The sequence below is a fragment of the Mustela erminea genome, chromosome 8, assembly GCF_009829155.1.
Source record: "Mustela erminea isolate mMusErm1 chromosome 8, mMusErm1.Pri, whole genome shotgun sequence".
Lineage (NCBI taxonomy): Eukaryota > Metazoa > Chordata > Mammalia > Carnivora > Mustelidae > Mustela > Mustela erminea.
The window spans coordinates 42,481,930-42,502,877 of NC_045621.1; the positions used below are offsets into that span (position 1 = coordinate 42,481,930).

At 51.1% G+C, this 20,948-nt stretch overlaps 1 protein-coding gene and 1 long non-coding RNA gene across 2 annotated transcripts in view; both read left to right on the forward strand.

Moving 5' to 3' along the window:
• AGAP1 (ArfGAP with GTPase domain, ankyrin repeat and PH domain 1) overlaps positions 1-20,948 on the forward strand; it is a 514,946-nt gene that overhangs the window by 485,828 nt on the left and 8,170 nt on the right. The window contains 1 exon segment of the mRNA XM_032355251.1: positions 19,550-19,805. Coding sequence (XP_032211142.1) covers positions 19,550-19,805 — 256 coding nt within the window.
• LOC116597485 lies at positions 7,566-15,428 on the forward strand. Its single transcript, XR_004288639.1, has 2 exons — positions 7,566-13,064; positions 13,294-15,428. It is a non-coding gene; the product is annotated as an uncharacterized LOC116597485 (long non-coding RNA).

The window sequence follows — 20,948 nt, forward strand, 5'->3', positions numbered from 1 at the left end:
TCTCTCTCTCTCTCTCTCTCTCTCTGTGCGTGTGTGTGTGTGTGTGTGTGTTGCTGTGTGTTACAGAGGCAGACCTGTTAGACTACCAGAGACGGTTGCTTTCTTTGCCCACACTGGGCCATACTGAGGGCAAATTGGCCTCAGTTAAGTGAGATGGATTAATCGTTATCCAGGACTCTAGAATGGGCCCTGGAAGGGCATGACAAGCATCTTCTGTGCTCGAGACCCCTGTGTGATCAGAAGCGTGGGGAGACCTTGAGCTGGTCAGCATTCCCATAAGGAGGGTCACCTGACACAGCAAGTCAGATTCAATGTCAGCAGCAAGCACAGGCCAGGGTTAGGGAAGGCAAACAAGACATGCCTAGTGTCCCTGGCCTGAGGGACAGGTCACAAAGGCCTGGTTGTCCAATTTGTTGATGTACTGGGCTGACAAGACTCCCTGCCGGGGCAGGAGAGACTCCATGATGGTCATTTCCAGAAAGCTGGGGAGCGTTGCTACTGTCCTTTCATTTTGAACCTCACCCCTGTTGGTCACTCGTGGACCTCCAGCAGTATTCCCTCTCCTGGGTCCCAGTCCCAACCTTGCCAGGTCTCTGAGAGCGCCGCTCCACTAAACATGGGACCAAGGGTAGGGGATGGGGGTACTTTTCCACCCTCCTAGGCCTAGTGGCTGCGGGGTGGGGATGGGGGAGTGCTGTGAATTAGATTGTCAACAGATAAAGAGGAGAAAACCATACAAGTTTACTGATTTTTTTTTTTTTTTTTTTTTTGAGAGAGAGAGACAGAGGGAGGAGGGGCACAGGGAGGGGGAGAGAATCCTAAACAGACTCCACGCCTAATGTAAAGCCAGACACGGGGCTAGATCTCAGGACCCTGAGATCACCTGAGCTGAAATCAAGAATCAGACGCCTCATAGATTCTATATGCAGGACACAGTAATAAAAACTTGTCTTTAAAAAAAAAAAGAATCAGACGCTTAACTGACCAAGCCATCCAGGCACCCCACGAGCTTATTGATTTTTAGTTTTAACGCATGGGGGGCCATCAGAGAAGTGAATACCGAAGGGATGTGGAGGTTTGAGAGGTTATATGCTGTCTTCACAGGGGAGGGGAAGGGGAGAAAGGCCGCTCCTGGGAGAGCCGCTGATGTGTAAAAAGGATCAGGGGACCCTTAGGAAAATAGTGGGAGACCTGAGAGCCCGGGACAGAGTTTGGGTGCAGGGCCGACTTCCGGCCTCTTTGGGGCTAAGGGTTCACCTTCCCTGGTGGATACGCCTCTTGGGACAGAGATCTCCCACAGCTGAGTTCTCTGTGATGGAAGACCTGTTTGTAGGCAGGTAAGAGTGGGTCAGAGAAGTCTTCCTGCATTTGTGGGTTCTCAGAATGGTCCTTGTGCCTGTGTTGCCCATCTTGGTTCCCACACAGGATCTCGCCTGTCCTTGGACGGTGGTGTCCTTTATTAACCTTGTCGAGAGTCCTTAAGCACTTTCCCTTTGAATTAGCAAAGAAGGAGTTTTCTCCTGCCATGTTCTGAAGGAGTTTCCATGCACCCTGAAGAAAAGGTACAAAACTCCAGCTCTGCTGAAAATGCAAGGGCCTACTTGTGGGGTTTGGGTCTGGTACCGCCTCCTTGTGACCACCATCCTGAAACATGAGACGCTCTCGTACCCCTGTCGGTTGGCTGGCATTTCCATAAAGTCTGCCTGGTGCTCTTAAATTAATGGATGGTCAGTGTATCTTGAGGTTGATGCCTCTGTGAACTTAAATATTTGTTGTAGTCATTTTGCCTGCAAATTGGAGATGCGCCAACACTGACCAGTGCATACTGTGTGTGTGTGTGTGTGTGTGTGTGTGTGTGTGTGTGTGTGTGTGTGTGTGTTTAAGGCTTTAGTTTTAAGTAATCTCTACCCCCAGGCTAGGGCTCGAACTCACAGCCCTGAAATCAGGAGTTGCACACTCCACCAACTGAGCCAGCCAGGCACCCCCATTATGTGTTCTTAATCTACAGGAAATAGTATGGTTTTCTCATCTGGGTTGGCTACACTTGAAATTTTGTAAACTAGATCCTGAGCTGTCTGTGTAATAAAAACCCAGAGGAGAAGGATTCTCTGTCTCACTCCGTTTGTTTTGTTCCCGTGAAATTAGAGCAGCAGCTATGGCAAGGACAGCTCTCTCCCTATTGTGCTGAATTTACTTATCCATCGGCCTCTGTTCACCCGGTAGCCCAGAACCTAACTCCTAGTGAGCATCCAATTGATATTTCTTGAAAGAATGAATGCTTAATAGGGCATTGGATGATGGTGGTAATCAAATCAAATTCAAAGAACTCCCAACTAAGAGAAAAAAAGAATTATGTTTCGAAGTACAGAGGTGGAAGGGATGTCGACATCCGTCAGTTGGAAAAATGGATGCAAAGCAGGGGGATGGGGACCGCACTCGGGGTACGGTACAGAGCCAGAAGTGCCAGCAGGCAAGGGTGGAAGGCAGACCACTCACGCCCAAGTCCACATTGCCCCATTCTTCAGTTGACTTTTTCTTAAAGATCATGTACTTCTTTTGTGATTTTTTTTTCCCCAAAGAAAACATATAAAATTAAATTTCTTCTAGTCAGTTGCTTTAGTGCAGAGAGCAAATGACCACTCTTTCACTGGTCAGGTCTATGCTTCTCCTCAGTCAATGTCTGTGCGTCTCCTCCAGAAAGGGGGATACTACCTCTGCGCCTCTGGGTCTCACTGCTGCCACGACGCCGGCTCTGCTCAGGCCAAGATGCTTTCTTCTGGCTCTGTGACTGAGATGAGCACATCCCGGGCCTCAGGGCCTGGCAGAGGAGGACATGGTGCCTCCCTGAAGGTAGCTGTACCAGTAATCCACAAGGTTCCTTGCTGGCCGGTGCCTGATGAGGAAACCCAAAGTGTGGAATCTTGTAATGTTTGGATCTTGTTCCCTCTCAGGTTCCTGTTTACCCCTCTAGAACAAAGAGAAGTTTGCACAGAAGAAGAGGGAGGTGGTTTAACCAGAAAAGCTCTCTGGAAATTACAGATTCCTGTACAGTCAGCATTAATATGCCGCTTTTCAAACATATAAATGGGGGATTGAATTGCAAGAATGTCAGCAATAAAGAGTGCATTTGTGGAATGATGACCTGATTGGCATCCCTGCCTTTTGAATGGCTGACGAGGTCTAATTGGCATAGAACGCCCTATAAATTTATTAGCGGGCCTCGCCTGTCATTGGTGGACTTTCTACTGTTAACCACCAAGAAATTACCAATTTTCAGGAGTTAGTCACTCAAGTCGCACTATAACTGGTTTAAAAAAAAAAAAAGTGCACACCGCTCATGTTATAAATCAGGCTTATGCCTCGTACAGCACAGCCCTCCGGCTGCCAATTATCACTGGGTTAGGGAAGTTTGGGACCAGTGGAGTTGCAGGGAAGAGCCCGTGCTCACAAGGAAGCCCACCGCCTCTCTGCATACTTGCGCTCCTCTCGAGCTGTCCACAAAGACGGCTGGCTGGAGCTGTCTGTTGACCTGTTTACCAGCCCCCTCTGCCCCCCCCACTCCCCCACTGCTCCAGCTGCTCAGGCCACCGATGGGCTGGCTGGAAATTGCAGTTTTGTGGTCGTTCACATCCAGGGCTTTGATGTTCTTATTGATACATTCAACCCTCGGGCACATCATGCAAAGAGGACACATCTACCCTCTTATTTCAGGAACATAATAGAAATATTCAGGAGCAGACATAATTATTTCAATTACTTCTCTCTGGTGTTTCAGACACACACTCGAGAGTCACAAATTAGAAAATAATATTCACATGTGTCTTCTAATTGGTAACAGATTAGAGGCATTTTATCTTTTTAAATAATTTCCAAATGTGCCCTGAAGAGACAGAGGAAGGAACGGAATAAAGGTGTAGAAAAGCAAACACGGCTTTGGCAGGCCGGCGCGAGGCCCCTGTTTTGGCCACAACTGCAGGACAGTGAGGTGTGGGAGGCCCTTCTGTTTTCAGTTGTCCAGATTTTGTGTTCGTCACTTTTTTTCCTGTCAAAACCCAGCAGCGATGGGGCTGCCCACGTCTGTGCCAGCCTGACTTGTAAACGGCAGTCCTCACGTGTGAGTGCGTTATAAACACGGTTCCCGCCCCTGTACCCTGTGTCTTTAGCCACGCCTTCCACACACACACACACAGTTGCGTATCTGCACTCGGTCTTGGGTCTTATCTGCTTGCAGAAAGAAACCTGGAGTCGTCTGTGCCTTTGTGTCCAGGAATTTTGGAGGAATGAGGACCGAGGTGACAGTGACCCCAGGTCACCCAGTAGGCCGTGCTCTCGTTCACATGCAGGCAATGCTGCATTCCTTCCAGTCACAAGGGCTCTCTCCATTCCTTTCTCATAATGGAATTTAGTTTTATCAAATAATGTTTTTAAAAACCTATAGCTTCTGTGGGACACCTGGGTGGCTTGGTCACCTTTAGCTCGTCTGCCTTTAGCTCGGGTCGTGGTTCCAGGGTCCTGGGATACAAGCCCCACATCGGGCTCCTTGCTCGGTGGGGAGCCTGCTTCTCCCCCTCTGCCTCTGCCTGCTCTCCCCCTGCTCATGCTCCCAATCTCTCTCTAACAAATAAATAAATAAAATATTTAAAAGAAAAAAAAAAAGGCAAAAAACTTGTAGCCCCTGCTCTGGAAAACAGTTTGGCGGCTTCTTACAAAACTAAGCACGCAAGTCCCATACAACCTAGCCACAGTGCTCTTTGGCATTTATCCCAGAGAAATAAAAACTTAAGTTCACACAAAAACCTTTTCCTAATACTCATGGCAGCTTTATTTGTCATGGTGCAGATGTCCCTCAGTGGGATGGTTGTACACACTGTGGTCCATCCACACCACGGAATGCAGTTCAGCAGCCAGAAGGTGTGGACCATTGATGCACACAAGAGCCCAGAGGGGACTCCAGAGTTACGCTGAGTAAAAACAGCACATCCCCAGAGATTACATGCTGTATGAGTCCATTTATGGAGCATTCCGGAAATGATGGAGTTAGAGAGCAGATTAGTGGTTGTCAGAGGGGGAGGGAGGGAGAGAATGGGAGGGGGGGTGCGGTTTTAGAAGAGTCTGCGAGAGGAACCCCAGCAGTGGGAATGTTGTCTGCCTTGACCGTGAGGGGTGCAGCAACGTGTCACAGGAATTAGATAGGATGGCCTGGAACTAAGCAGACACACCACAGACACAGATGACACCACATAAAACTGGGGCGACCCCAACCAGATGGCTGGATGGTATCACTGCCAAGATGTGTCCTGTTGTTAGACTGGACTGTAGTTTCCCAAGATGGTACCGTAGGAGGATGCTAGCTCAGACATGCGGGGTCTCCCTACATTATGCCCTTAAACTACATTTGAATCTCAACATGTAAGTAAAGTAAATACAGCAAAGTAAATGGCGGCTTCAGTAACAGGATGAGGATTCCTTAGGGAAATCGCTCATCCCAGATGTGGGGGAGTGCAAGTCGGCCTGGGACACGCTGCCATGCTGGGCAGCACGATGTTCTCAGGGTCTGTTGTACAGAACAGGGACAGCTCCGGAAGGTGCCCTGTGGCCAGTCCTGGAGCAGCATGTAAGCATCAGAATAATGGCAGTAGGAAATCCTAGGACACAGGGACTTTTTTGAAGCCTGTGGGTCTGTGATACCCCCAAAAGGAGATGTTTGGGGGGGTGACTCTTCTTTACAGAAAATGCCAACTAATAATTAGAGAGGGACTAACAGAGCTGGAAAGTCTCTGTCTTGCCTTCAAGGATGTACCAGCAGATTCTGCGGGCATCAGAGCTTTGGGGAAACATCTTGAGGAACCAGAGGTGCAACGTCTTGAGGGGTCAGGTCCAGGCCACTTGTTAGTTATAAAGAGGGAAAGGTTCTGGACAGAGGACAAGTCTGGGGACCACTGTTTCACCTGTGCCCAGACTCAGTAGTTGCAGCACTCCCCGGTCTTTACCTCCTGATGTGATGGGGGGTGCAGTGAGCATGTATCTAGTGTCCTCATCACAAGTGACCCGGATCGAATCAGACAGAATGAGATTGGGGGACAGTGTACAATCCAAACTGCTTGGACTCCTCAAGAATCCCCATGTAATGAAAGACCAGAGGGGGTGCAGAGTTCAGGAGGACAGAGTAAAGGAGATGAGGAGGGTAGGGATCAGATGCAGCCTCATGGAATGACTTCTGGCTAGAGGAAACATTTGGCTCTCGCGGGTATTGGGGATCACTGGGGGAAACGGAGTATGGACTGATTACCGTCGGTAATAACATTACGTGGATGTGAAGTGCTTGGGTCGAATGGCGGGGAGCCGTCATGATACAGGGACATAAGCTGAGTCTCACACAGTGGTGCCTGGGGGACACAAGACAGCATTCAGGTTCTGGAATATTTTTTAATTGAAACAAAATAGATATAACATAAAATTTACCATTTTGATCAATTTTTAGTGTCCACTTCGGTGGCATTAAGCATGTCCACACTGTTGTACAGCCATCATCCCCATCATCTCCAGAAGTTTCACATCTTCCCAAACGAAAACTCTGACCCCATTAAACATGAACTCCCCGCCCCCCTCCCCCAACCCCGTTGCCACCATTCCACCTTTTGTTTCTGAGTTTGACTCCTCTAGGACTCATGTGGTCTTTGCCTTTCTGTGACAGTCTTCTTTTGCTCAGCACAGTGTCCTTCATGTTCATGAGTGCTGTAGTGTGGGACAGAATTCCATCCTTTTTTATGGCTAAATGATAGTCCATTGTACGGATAGACCCCGTCATGCTTATTCATTCATCTGGTGATGGACACTCAGGTTGCTTCCATATTTTGACTGTTGTGAACAATGCTGTTGTGAACATGGGTGTTCAAATAACTCTTCAGTGTCCCTCTTTCAGTTTTTCTGCCAATATAAGAAGTGGCCTTGCTGGGTCGTGTGGTTATACTGTCTTGAACCTTTTGAAGAACTGCCTTGCTATTTTCCCAGATTCTAGATTGTTGACTCATTTAAATAGTGAGTGTTGGCTGTCTCATAGAACTCCTTTTTCCTAGAGGCCTCCGACACCCTACTGCATCCTACAGAGCGAGAGGGCATGCTCACAGGAGCACAGGGCTCCCCGTTCTCCACTGTGGCGTCAGTGAGCGGGCCCTCCTTGGCCAAGGCTCTCTGCAGAGAGGCTGGCAGACCAGGGCTCTCCAGTTAAGATGCAAGGTATCTGGTTCCTACCTTTGTCATATTAAAGACACATAATAAATTGTTTGTTGTCACCATCATTTTATAAAAGGACGTTAACATCCAGAAGATAGGAAGGATGTAACCTCAGAAAAGGAAGTGCCCTACAAATGCATGAGTTTAGCTTTATTCAAGCTCCATTACATGGTTCATGTTTTGCCACTTCTCGGTGGACTGGAGATAGCTTTGCCGCCAACTGATACTTTATTTTTTTTAAGGCTTTATTTATTTACTTGAGATAGCGTACGAGCAGGGCGAGGGGCAGAGGGAGAGGGGAAGCAGACTCCCCAGTGAGCAGGGACCCTGGGACCATGAGCTAAAGGCATACACTTAACCAACCTAGCCACCCAGCTGCCTCACCAGCTGATTCTTTAAGGCAACTGGACTATCCAGGGGGCACCCGGGTGGCTCAGTCAGTTAAGTGTCCAGCTCTTGGTTTCTACTCAGGTCATGATCTCGTGATCGTGGGATCGAGTCCCATGCTGGATCTGCTCTGTGCATAGTTTGCTTCAGATTCTCTCTCCCTCTCCCTGTTTTCTCTCTCTCTCTCTCTCTCTCTCTCTCTCTTTCTCTCTCTGAAATCAATCAATCTAAAGCAACTAGACTATCTAGGAGCAACTAGAGAATTTTCAGGGCCTTGTGTTCAGGTACCGTCAGAAATTTCAAAACAGCGTAATCTGGTGTAATGTTAAACCAGGCATGGACCCCTTCTGGGACAAGGGCCCATGTGTCTGCAGATTTGCACCCCCACAAAGTCAGCCTGGGCTAGGAAAGCCCTGACATCTTCTCTGTACCACTGTTCCAGGATTCACTTTCCAAGAAAAAGCAGGAAGAATTTTCCTGTTGCATCATCAAAGACAATGACATTGGGCATGTTAAACACTGTGTCAGTTGTGGAAAATAAAACATCTGACCAGTTTCTGCTTCCTGATCCAATTAGGGTAGATAGATGTTTGGTGATTTTCATGAAAGAATTAACTTTAGCTTGTTAAAGGATCATGTTTTCCTTACACTAGAGAATTCATGTATACACTGCAGTGACTCATTCCCAAGATCACCTCTATACTCACACATGACCAAACTCAGAAAAAAATAGTACCTAGTGGGGACATAGATTGGGTCTAATATTTGCAGTATTTAAGATCAGTTGAGAAAGAAAAAACAGCCATTACTCATCTGTTGGGTTTTCTCTGAGAGGGACATCTAGTCTTCAACAGATTTTGAGTTGCCAGTGACACTGGCATGGAGTCCATGTTGTCTGGTGTGAAGGGTCTCGGGCAGACCAGCCCCACTGTCCTAACTCTGTCAGTCAAGCTGGCAGCTGATCCAGTTTGGATCTTTCAGCATGTTTTTATGTTTTTGTATTTTGAAGAAAATTAACATGCAAACTCATCTTGCATGCCATTTCCATTTACATACCCTCTGGGGTGCATTTTCCCTTGTAAAATCTGTTCTGTTCTTGTTATTATTGTTTTGTTTGTGTGGTCATTGAGAAAACACATGACTATTACAATCCCCACCTCCCCCACCCCCACACCCAATTTAAGAGGAAAACTACATTAAGAAGACTCTTCATTGTTCAAAATCATTAGTCTTAGGTCTTTAAGAGGCTGCCATTCTTAAAGCCACTTGACCATTTTTACCGGAAACCTCAGAGCTCGGCACATGTGGCCAGTGTGTCTCAAGCCTGTAACCTGTGGCCTGCCTCTCTCTGTGGTTAACGACCACTTAGCGGACAGGTCTTGGGGAAGCCACCAGGTCATGCTTGGCCCTGTGCAATTACTCCATCCTGTCCCTTGGTTTTGCATTTACGAACAGCCCCAGAATTTTTGCTCCCTGGTGTTTAAAGGGCACTGGGGCACACACAGCAGAGGCTTCTATCCATTTCACAGTATTCCGAGCGGAGGAAAAGGGCCATTTCTCTTCCCTTATCTGTTTATGATGCGATATGTTCCAAAGCGGATCCCATCAGCCACTGTTATGGTGAACTTAATTCGCTGTGATGGGGGTCCTACCACCAGGGCTGCCGCAGAGGCTGCCGAGGCGCATCCCGTTTCATGCCACATTACGCAGGATCGAGGACCGCCTCACCTGACTGGCTCAGGCTCCCTCTCACTTGGCACAGATTTATCGGGATTTATGCTCTAAAACAGTTTTTCACATTTTTTCTCATGTTGAAGTACGGAAAACGTCCGTTGTGTGCATGGCTACCGTTGCTGAGCCATGATTACAATGTGAAAACATGCGCTCAATGTGCAAATTAATTCACAAACTGAATTTGTCAAACTAGCTTTGCACAGAATAATAAAGGTGTCTGCTAAAACTCCAACAAGAGAATATGTCTGGGAGTGGAGCATGGCACGGGAGCAGAGACAGAGTTTGCGAGTTGAGGTGGTTTTTCCTTTAACTTCCCACGTTTTGATGGGTTGTTTAATAATAGATGAGAAAATGGAGGGAAGTCCTGAAAATAAAAATAGTGTGATTGCTTCTGGAACAGTCTGGTCATTCTGACTTTCTCTCATAATATTCCAGGTTTTCAGAAGGATTTTCTTGAAAGTCACATGTGCTCTGAGCTGCCCTCTGTGCCCCCCCCCCACCCCACTACCTGCCCCCGTGCCTGCTCTCCCTTCTCCAGGACCAGCCCCAGCCAACTGGCCCCAGCTCTGTGCAGGGCTCTGGGAAGACAGGCCCGCCTCCCCTTCCAGTTACACCTACCTCTCTAACTGGTCGCCTTTTAAGTGGGCACTTAAAGGGTGGAGAGGGATGGGCCCTGGGGTCCATGCTGTGATTCCAGGGCCCAGAAAGTAAACATGAGCAGATTCTCCCATTCTGGGATTAATTTCCCACGTATGAAACCTGAGAAGGCAGTTCAGGCCACTCTTGGAGGGCCACAGCCTGGGCCAGGGATTCCACCTTCACTGCCAGCAATATGGCATCTGCAGGCTGTGGACCCAGAGAGGCCTCAAAGCGGCTGCTACAAGGGAATGGGAGTGTGCTGGGCCCCAGATGGATGGTTAAAAGCTCCAAGGGAGTGGCTGCGCGGGTGCCGTGTGTTGTCCAAATGGGAAGCCAGGTGAGGCCTGCCTTCCAGTGGACCCAGCGGGAGGAGGAAGGCCTGGGTGGACGTCTGGCCCAGGGGTGCAGGGCTCTCCCAGCACAGTGAGGTTAATACCCGCCTTTGTCTTTTCAAGCCAATGTTCCCATGGGACCTTCAACTTCAGAGTCAGTAGGTCTTTAAATCACCCAGCCTCTGCAGAGGGGGAATGGAGGCCCAAGAGAGGGTGGCTGCCTGGTGAAAGACGCCCTCCCAGAGATGCCCAGTTCTGTTCTTTGTGACTGTCTGGCCTGTCGTAGACAACCAGGGTTGTGTCGTAGACAATCCTCCTGGGTTGTGAGGATTGACCTGGGTCTGGTCCGGAATCAGCCGAATGTTTTCCCCTCCCCAGGTCAGCTTGAGCTTGTGACCCAGCCTGACATCTCCTTTATGTCTACTTTGAAATTTTCAAGGAGTATCCCTGCAGGTTATCCCAAAACTTGAGAGGAATGGTGTTGTATATGCTCTGTTGCTTGTAGCCCAGAGCATACTTCTGCTCAGCCTGGCCAGGTTCCAAACAGACAGGTGCTGGGAGGTGCCCAGTGCTAATGACAGCAAAGCTACCAGGGCCCCAGGACTCAGCCTGAACCCCGGACTGAGATGTGGGTGTGGGACCCCCTCTGCTTGTGGTGACTGGCGCTCTCATCCACTGCCTTCTGGGTGGAAGGGGGTGGGAGCCAGTGTGCACCGGGCAAGCAGTACCCCTGAGGACGTGCTCCTGCCTCCTGGGCTGCCCAGGATTGCACCTGCATCCCCCCACCAGCCACCCACCTCCAACACCTGCAGCTGGGCACACTTACCTAGGACTCACAGAAGTAATAAGCCTAATACAGTTGACTTTATTTAATTAATAATGATTCTGTTCTGTTCCTGCAAGCTCATAAAACACCCTGCAGGTTGGCAAAAACACTCATAATATTGATCAGAAGTCAGGAGGGATATTTATTTTGTCTTTGCCCCATGAGCATAAATCCTTGTCCGTTGCCTCCTGCTCTCTGCATGCGGAATTTACAGTGGCCAGTTTCTTAAAAGCTTTCGGTAATTAAGGAATAAATATCCATCGGTCTTTGTTGGCCGCCCTCCCTTAGCAACGCAGCTGGGGGAGAAGGCATGCATGCCAGGGGCAGCCAAGTGCTCAGTGCTCGGCCTGCAGCGGGCCGGGGTCTGCCCCTGCAGAGAGAGGAAGCCCCCTGTTTTCCTAACATATTGTTCCAGCCCCCCTTCCGTGCCTCCCTCCCAGTTCCTGCTTTGCTTGAGGCAGAAAGACACTTTGGAAATTCCTTGCTGCTAGCTAGCCCTGTCTTCCCTCTCCCGTCACTGTCACTGACTCCGCGGAAGCCAAGCGCGTCTCCTCCTCGCCGCTAAGGATAGCCCTTCACTCCCATATTCTCTGCTCCAGAATCTTCTTTAAAATCAGTGTTGACAAATCCTCTCCCAGCCCATGAAAGTGGAAGAGAGATGTTTCCGAAAAGAACAATGTGACAAGTGACAGGCCCCCCAAAAAAGTTCTTGGCCTTTTAACGTTTGGGGGGAGGGGCTCCCATAAAAATGAACACATTAGACTTGACATGGAGGGGACTTTCGGGAAAGGCCACTGCTGGTCCGCGTCACATGGAGGCGTCCAGGGAAAGTCTCGCTCATACAGAATGGAAGGCTGGGGCCAGATCCTCCAAGGGTCACGGGTCCTCGAGGACCCAACAGGGTAAGCTGGTCACCGCACAGGTGTCTGTGCCCCACGTGACTCGCCTCCTGGAGTGCCGCAGAACAGTGCCGAGAGCCAATCAGAAGCTTCGACGTTATTTGCTAAAAACTGCCTTTTCTGGGAATCCAACCCATTAACCTCATTCCCCCTTGGCAGCCTGCTGAGCCCCCCCTGCCAGACTTAAAGTGCAACTGATGGCAGTTACATGTGGCTACGTCAGGATCAGAGACAGGGGCACCGCCTCAAGAGAACGCTCTCTGAGGACGGTGGCTAGCCTGGCTCTTCCTCACTCTCCGGGTCCCCCCACGGGCCTGTGAGACCTGCTCTGCACTCTGCTCCTCGCTGACGGTGACCGACAGCCCCTCTGGGACACAGCTGCTGGGGGCCCTGCCACCCAGTGTTGCTCACCTCACCGCACTTCTCTCATGGGTCCTGGTGTCTGTGATGTTGGCTTTGCACTCACTCTTCTCACCTCTCTGTGGTTTCCTTTCTCTTCATTCTAAATTTTTAATGGCAAGTAGTTTTGGTACAGGAAAAAAATGGGAGGAAAGAAAGGACAGCTTGTCTAGAAGGGTACTTTGCAAGCAGCAGAGAGAATGTTCTAGATCATGTGCACCGTCCAGGGCCACAGCCGCCTGCTGCATGTGGCAGCTGCACACCGGGCCTGGGTGTGGGGCATCTAGAGGAGCTGAGCAGAACTCACCGTTTACTTCAATGACACTTAGACACCAGCGTGTGGCTCACGCTGCCCCGTTGGGTGACATGACTCGTTACCTACCCCTTCCCTGAGGAGAGGGAGTGGGTGTTGAGATGGCCAAAGAGAGGCCCAGCCAGAAGCCTGCTGCCCAGGCACTGACCCAGGGTCAGTTTTCCTCATTTGGGAGGCAGCGGGGCCCGGAGGAGGCGCTCAAGCAGTGACCCCTGGGTCAGCTGCTTGGCCATCACAGGTGGGGGACCCAGAGCAGCTGTCTTCACTGCTCTGTGGCTCACCTTTTTCCCTTTTAAAACAAGGTAAGGGGCGCCTGGGTGGCTCAGTGGGTTGAGCCGCTGCCTTCGGCTCAGGTCATGATCTCAGGGTCCTGGGATCGAGTCCCGCGTCGGGCTCTCTGCTCAGCAGGGAGCCTGCTTCCTCCTCTCTCTCTCTGCCTGCCTCTCTGCCTACTTGTAATCTCTCTCTCTGTCAAATAAATAAAATCTTTTAAATAAATAAATAAATAAATAAATAAATAAATAAAACAAGGTAAGACCCACGTATGTCACCAGGTGTCATCAGAGTGAAACCAGATAATTTATGAAAAGCTCAACCCAATGGCTGACACATCAGAGGTACTTATAGCACACAGCAGCTGTGACCTGCACGGTCACACTCCTGGTCTGGGTGACAGAGTCAAGCCATTTGAGTTGTGATTCTTGCCTGGTGTACAGTCACGTGTGCACAGGCCAATTACCGAAAGCCTGGCTCACGCAGACTTGTAAACAATGGTAGAGAGACCGTGAGGGGCTCAGGGCCTGTAGCACGGCAGTGGAGGGAGGCACCCCAGGGGATTCAGACAGGACGCCCCCCACAGCAGCACTTCTACTCACGGGGCTGAAAAGGCGCCAGCCTGGTACTGGGTAACTCCGGGTGCTAGGGATACCCAGCCCTTCCAAGGACACACCCGCTGTTACCGAGGACGGGTGACCTTCACAGTCAATGTCTTTCTTATCATACTCAACAGCACCATCCGTGTCTTGCCCTGCCGGCCTTCTTCGCTTCTAGACACTTCCATCCCCCTCTCCTCTGGCTTGTCAGTGACCTTCGTTGTCTGCCCCAGAGCTGAACAATGCAGGGGTCTGCCAGCACCTGGCACAGTGGCCCTCACTCCATGACTGGATCCCATAATCCCAGATGGAGCCCAGTGTAGCCCACACATGCTGAGTGTCCCCAGCCCTGGGTCCTGGCCGCAGACCCCACTGCCCTGACCCTCCGCGTTTTGTTCCGCAAGCCTAAGTGCTTATTTCTGTCCCTTGCCCTGCCCCCTTCTTGGCCATCTTTTCTTGACTCTGGCCTGGATTCTGTCATCCACCGAGATAGCTGCCCCTGTGGCCGCCTGTACGTCACCCAGCATTTATTCACAGGTCCCAGGAGTGACTGGTGCCACACCGAGATGGCACCAGCATCTGGCTCGCTCACAGGGCCCGTGCAGGCTGGAAAGCCCTTCTGCCCGCTGCACCCTGTCCCTGTCCAGGCCACAGAGATGGGCTACGGCCCAACCACGGTCCCGGCCCGAGAGGGTGCCTCAAGCCCATCTTGAAGGCCTGGCCTGGTGTGGGAGCCTTGCCACAGCCTGTCCTGCCAGGATGACTCTGGGCTCCCTGGGTCTTCACCCTTCCCCCTCTTCTGAAACTTGGGACAAAACTGACCCATCTCATTTTTCCCCGAAGCTTTTCAGGAAACATGATTTCCTTTTTGTCATGATTTCTCAAAATGACTCTGCCATCACATGTGCGTTTTGCTCAGTGTTTGATATGTAGCTCTTTTGTGAAAACATGTAACATGAGCCTGGCATGACTGGGAATTCTCCAGAAAGCCGGTTTCTGTCGTCATCATCCTCATCCTCACCCTTACCCTCACCGCAACCAGTGCTCCCGGGACTTGGGGGCGGTCCCTTTTCTGCTGCACCCGGTAGCCTCACTGGTGTGGGCGGCTGTTTCCGTCCGCCAGGCACTACAGAGGCAGGCTGCAGGGGCAACGTGTCCTGGGGACATCTTTAGGGAGGCACCTGAAACCTTGGCCACATCAAGGTCAAGTATGGCAATACCTTGTCTGTTGGGCCACCGGACCAGAGCCCATCCTGATTTAGCCTGGCAGACCCCACATGGCTCTGGGGACCATGGCTCCCCCTGTCCTCTGATCCCCAGATCCTGGGCTCAGTACCTGGCCTGCCCACGGCTGCGCTCGTGCACCGGGCAGTTTCCTGGCCCCCAGACAGGAGGACATAGCAGGCCCCCTCAGAAAGGGGTTTCATTTCAGGCAGGAAGAGAGGAAAGTGTTACACCTCCAGTTGTATCTTTTCTTTTTATTTTTGGGGATTGGGTTAGTGTCTTTCTTCTGATGAGTTGCCCGTTCTCTCATTTTCTCTCACTCCTGTGCAGTTGATTTATTTAAAGGTGTGTCAGCACGGGGCTCAAATGAGGAGCTGGGCCTCCTTCTTTCTGCTGACGGCCGGCCATGCCAATAAGTCATTTTTTAGCTCATTAGCTAACGGAGACTGTGAGCCGCGGGCCTCTGGGGGATTAGAATGAGGTGAAGTGATCTACTGCCAGCTACGCTGCTCTTGAACTGGCCTTCCTTGGGGAGAATGAAAGGCTTGGCCAAGACAAGCGGGGGATCCCAGAAGTAAGATTGGGACATCAGAGTAACAATTAGCGTATTTGTGCTTTGGCGTCCTGGTTTCTTGGGATAAATGGTTTTAGACAGAATATTCTTGTAGCAAAGGAGTCATTAGCAGAGTGTCCATCTTTCACGTGGTAACTGTGGGCACAGGAGCCAGATGACAGTGATGGAGGCCATGGTCATCCAGGGCGTTAGCCTGAGCTGCCTGAACAGAAGGCCACAGAAGCAGGTGGCTATAACAACAGAGATGTATTTTCTCACAGCTCGGGGGGCCGCAAAGTCAAGGTCAAGATAGCCAGGGTTGTTTTCCGGGGAGAGCTCTTCCTGGCTTGCAGACGGTGCCATCACATGGACAGAGATCCTTGTGTCTCTTCCTCATCTTTAAAGGACACCAGCCCCACTGGAGTAGGGGAGTATGATCTTACTGAACCCCAGTGACCTCCTTAGAGGCCTGGTCTCCAAATGCAGACACATCTGGGTTAGGACTTCAGTATATGCATTTGGGGGCACACAGTTCAGGCCGTAGCACCCGGGAAGACGTCAGACATCTCAGGGCTATGGGCTGGGGCTAACCTCACTTGGCCCCAGATACCATGACAGCCACAGCATCCTTCGTACTAGCCAGGCACCCCTCGCCCAGTGTCCCGAGCCCCTCTGCCCCATGTTAGGGTATGGGGGGATCCACAGGGTGTCAGCGGGTTTGTCAGGGCCCCTAGCCTAGGGCCCTCACCTTGCCTTCCCCAGGGCATTGACAGCCTGGACTTAGAAACCTAAAGCATCCAGCAGGCGTTTGACCTCCACGAACCCCTGTGCCATGGACCCCTCTTTGTCCCACACGTCACCCCCACAGGTGAGGTCACAGGTGCTCGAGAGCGGTGGTGCATCATTAGAGACGCCATTCGATTCCATCATGACAGTGCCCATGGCCAGCCCGCCCTCCAAACATGGTCACCTTGACCCCGAGACTGCCCTGCCTGCTGTAGATGTCACTGTGCCCACTTTAAAGATGAGGAAGACAGGGCCCAAGGGGTCCCTGAAGGTGTGGCAGTTGACACCACAAGGAGGAGGAACCAAGCAGGCACACAGATGCCATGTCTCCATGGCCAAAAAGCAGGGCCTTGTAGCCCTCGGCGGTTCTTTATTCCTGCCCTTGGCCAGTATGGAAAGCACAAAGGGTGAAGGTTACCCCTTCGGTTGCCAGGGTGCGTGGTGACCAGGGGACATGGGTTCAGGATAAAGGCAAGTGCTTGCGCATGAATAGGGCTTCTTGAATTAGCAAGACCCACGTGCCCTTGTCAGTGCTCTCTGCTCCTACCAGCTGGAGTGTGTGCGCCTGGGGCAAGCATGAAGCCCAGTGGCCTCCCTTAGCTTTCTGGCCCCTCCTGGAATTAGAACACTGACACCCTGTGGTCCTTAGGGTGCAGGAGCCAGCATGGGAAGAAGTCTTGGTGAAGAGCCCTAGGTCCCCCCACGACAAAAGCCACACGTTAAGACAGCTCTAGGGGCACCAGGTGGAGTGTTGCTAGAAGAGGCAGTCCCCACGAAGTCCTTGCAGTAGTCCTTTGGGGACAGCCCCCGTAGCAAGCCTGTTCTCTGTCTCTGAGTTGGTGGAGGTTCAGAAGCCCTGTTGGGATCAGTCACCTCCCTCTAGCTCTGCAGGGTTGCAGGTGGACCAGCTGAGAAGAGCTCAGGCCTTGGGCCTTCCCTTGCAGGAACCCTCTCTAAGACCTTGTTCCTAATTTCATATCATAACATTACAGTCTTTCTCCTGAAGAAGCTCCCAAAATAGTGTTCAGCCCCCTAAAATCTGGACCCACGTTTGTGACATGAAGAGCACCGACTTTGAAATGTAAGGAACAGTTTAATAAACAGGTCAGTCGTTGACACACGTGTTGATTTCCGTGAACCCAGAAAAACCTGTTTGTGGGTGTGACCCGACCCCCAACCAGAAAGTCACCCTCACTTCCCCGGGAGAACGTGCTGGCTGCTGGACAGGACTCAGAAGCTGCAGGCTATCCTCAATCTTCGCCTGGGGCATCCGAATATTAAAAAGAGAATTGGATAATTATAGTGAGGATGATAGTTACCGTGTTCAGTTCTCTGTTTTATCCCTGGGTGATTTGGCAATGTGCATTAAAATCCACCAGAGCAGAATAAAACAGCTCTGATTTTAATGCCTACCCCCAAAAACGAGAGTTAGCAAATTGGAGCTTGGAAATCTGGACACATCCTTCACCACTGTCCCTTTTCATTGCATTCACGTTTGGTTCTTTTCTTTGGTGATTTATGAAATGCACCAACGTATGTTAAATACATTTTAAATAAGGGTTTTTTTTAATACCATGAGAGACATGATTTGTTTGCAGCGTTCTTTCTTTCTCCTGCCCAGAGCTTTTTGTGCTTGTATTTTGTCCCAAGTAGGGACTGGGTTCCAGGCTGGGTCCCGGGTGGGGTGTGTGGTGGGTTTTCAGCTGTAGCCAAGTGTTTGTCCTGGAAATCTCCGCATGAAAAGGGTCGGGGGTCACTCTGGGGTCACTCGCATGTACCAGGAAGTGAAGCAAAACTAATCCAGATTTACTCCTGGAAGAATTTGTTTGCCTAAGTATTTAAAAACAGATTAGGGCTAACCCGACACTAGATCACTAGGAGCAATGTAAACATGGGTAAAAGGTGTAAACAAGGCCTTTCTTCTGTACTTCGGAAGAAAAAATGTCATGGTTAATGAGTTTTCTTTCGAGAGTATCACGGAGGTCCTAAGTGATTCTCTGTGTGGTGTGTAGCTATGTACCCTGATCCTTCTCTGGGAGGAAATGCTGGGTTGTAGGAGGGGGCAGCGGTGAAGCAGGGTGTTAAGTCTCAGGAACGACAGTCACTCTGCGCGGCTGTCCTTTCATCTCTCATCGTCCTCATGGAAAAGCATCTGTCCGGCTAGCTGCACCCTGTCTGCACCCACCCTGCATGCTCGCCACCCCCCAAGACTGGCACCCCCCCAGATTCCCCCACCTCCAGAGCTACTTGTGAAATCCCCCTTCAGTCTCCAGCATTTCCTCTTCGCCCCAGGCAAGGCTGCAGGGCCGTGACACTGAAAAGTGTCTCTTGCACCCCGTTTTGAGAAACCAAGACCCATGAACACACCTTGCAGTTGGTTTCTTCCTTTTTCTCTCTACTTTCTCTTCCCATTCTCCCCCCGCCCTCTTATGCTCAGCCCTCCTTCCAGATGTCATAGGCAGCATCCTGTCCTATTTGGATCCCGACTCCCCACCCCCCACAACCAAGTTCCCAGAAGACCAGAGCTCCTGGCGGAGGGACTCCCACTGCAGCTCGTTGCATCTGTGACCTCAGGCCCTTCCCCTCTCCTCCTTGTATCATCCCCTCCTGCACCCCTAGCTCAGCTCTGGCCTTGGGCCCCCTGCCTTGTCTCCCGGGCTGGGCCCTCTAACACCTTGACACTCCACTTCAGACCTCTCCATTGGGGTCTCTGTGGTTTTACACGTGGGTCTGTAACAAGATGTTCCTTAACCGAAGCACCGGGAGACACCCGGGGAGTTCACACACTCCCTTCCCAGGCTCCGAGTTAGGGGCTAAGAGTTCAAGATCATACCGGGTCAGGTAGCCCCCTGGCCATCCTGTCCCCTGGCCCTGAACTCCAGCAGGGTCCTCTAATCCCAACTAAAAGCTGTCATTGCTTACAGTAGAGGGGGCCTCCAGGCTGCCTTGCCATGCGTGGAGTCTTGGGCAGGAAGGTGGTTCCTCAGGCTTCTGGGCTAAAACCAAAAGAAATCACGTGAGAGCTCAAGGCCGTGGGCCTCTGTGCATACCTGCAGGCATCAGAACTCCCTTCCCCAGAGGTTCTGATTCAAGGAGGCCTGGGGCAGAGCCTGGGGATCTGCATTTCTAGCACGTTTCCAGGTGGTGCTGATGCTGCTTGGGGGGGGACCTGTCTGGGAAACAGGGGCCTGTCCCTCCAAGGGCTTTCTTGTGGCTCCGTGGAGGCACTTGTCTCCTGCTATTGCACTTCCACCCTGAGGCCACCAGACCACCTAGGTGCTGGAGCAGAGAGGCGTTTCAGCCTTGGTTGTCCTTCCTGGCAGTGACCGCACCCGTGTGGTGGCTCTTGCAGGGAAGAGAAAGAGCGGTGGATCAGAGCCAAGTACGAGCAGAAGCTCTTCCTGGCGCCGCTACCCTGCACGGAGCTGTCCCTGGGCCAGCACCTGCTGCGGGCCACCGCCGACGAAGACCTGCGGGCCGTCATCCTGCTGCTGGCCCACGGCTCCCGGGAGGAGGTGAATGAGACCTGCGGAGAGGGGGATGGCCGCACAGCACTGCACCTGGCGTGCCGGAAGGGGAACGTGGTCCTGGCACAGCTCCTGATTTGGGTAGGTCGCCTGGGTGCCGCGAAGGGGGCACCATGTTCTGCTCTGCAGGCATGGTTGGGGCAGAAGGTCACAGGTCTCAAGGTGGGAAGCAGTGTGGACAAGGCACGGGGGATTTCGGTGTGGAGGCCCCCGGCTCTCAGGCTCCCTTGCGTGAGGACACCCCTAGAGGACTGAGGGAGCAAAGGGAGGAGGTGAGCGGGACACGCTCCACCTGCCATGGGTCAGGGTGTCTGCAGAGTTCGCGTTTCTCGTGACCCCTCTGGGTGGAGCGTGGCTGGAGGTGTCCCTCTTGTTCCTTTTATGACAGACTCCTGGCATCTTTACTTCAGAGCAGGGTGGAAAGCAAGGACATAGCTAGTTCATGTGGTTTTCCCTTTTCCAGACACCAAAATACTGGACCCAAAGTTTGGTGTTTAATACAGTAGGACTTTAGCAAAGTGCTTCTTCTGGACTGTTCTGGCTAACTTCTACTATTTTTTAAATATCTAAATTTTTTTATTTTATTTTATTTATTTTTTTATATTTTATCTTTAAATATCTAAATATTTTTAAAATATCTATTATTTTTTAAATATCAGTAGAAGCATTTGCCATAAAGTCTGAATGGGGACAGGGATTGGACAACATGCATAGCAGGGCACTGCCTGGGCCGCGGGGTGGGGTGCTGCTTCAAAGAAGCCCACACCCCATGGGGGCAGCTTTCTTCAGGCTTGGCCATTGCGGGTCCCGTGGAAGACTGCTACTGAGAGGTCCCTGGCCGGCGTGGAGGAAAACACTTGCCCACTGAATAGACTGAAGTGTGCAGTGCGGTACGAGCTGACTTTCTGTGCTCCTGTGTATTACATATGTGTTTCCTACAATGGAAAGGAATCACCTCCAAGATCAAGAAGTGATTATTTTTGTTTTTACAGTTGCAGAGTCAGAATAGAAATAGCAACATGAGAATGATTTTTGGTCTGCCACACAATGTGCTTTTTTTCCTTGTAAAAAGCACATTATTAGGGCATCTGGGTGGCTCAGTTGGTGAAGCCTCTGCCTTCGGCTCAGTTCATGATCCCAGGGTCCTGGGATCGAGCCCCACATCAGGTTCCTTGCTCAGTGGGAAGCCTGCATCTCCCTCTGCCCACTGCTCTCTCCCTGTTT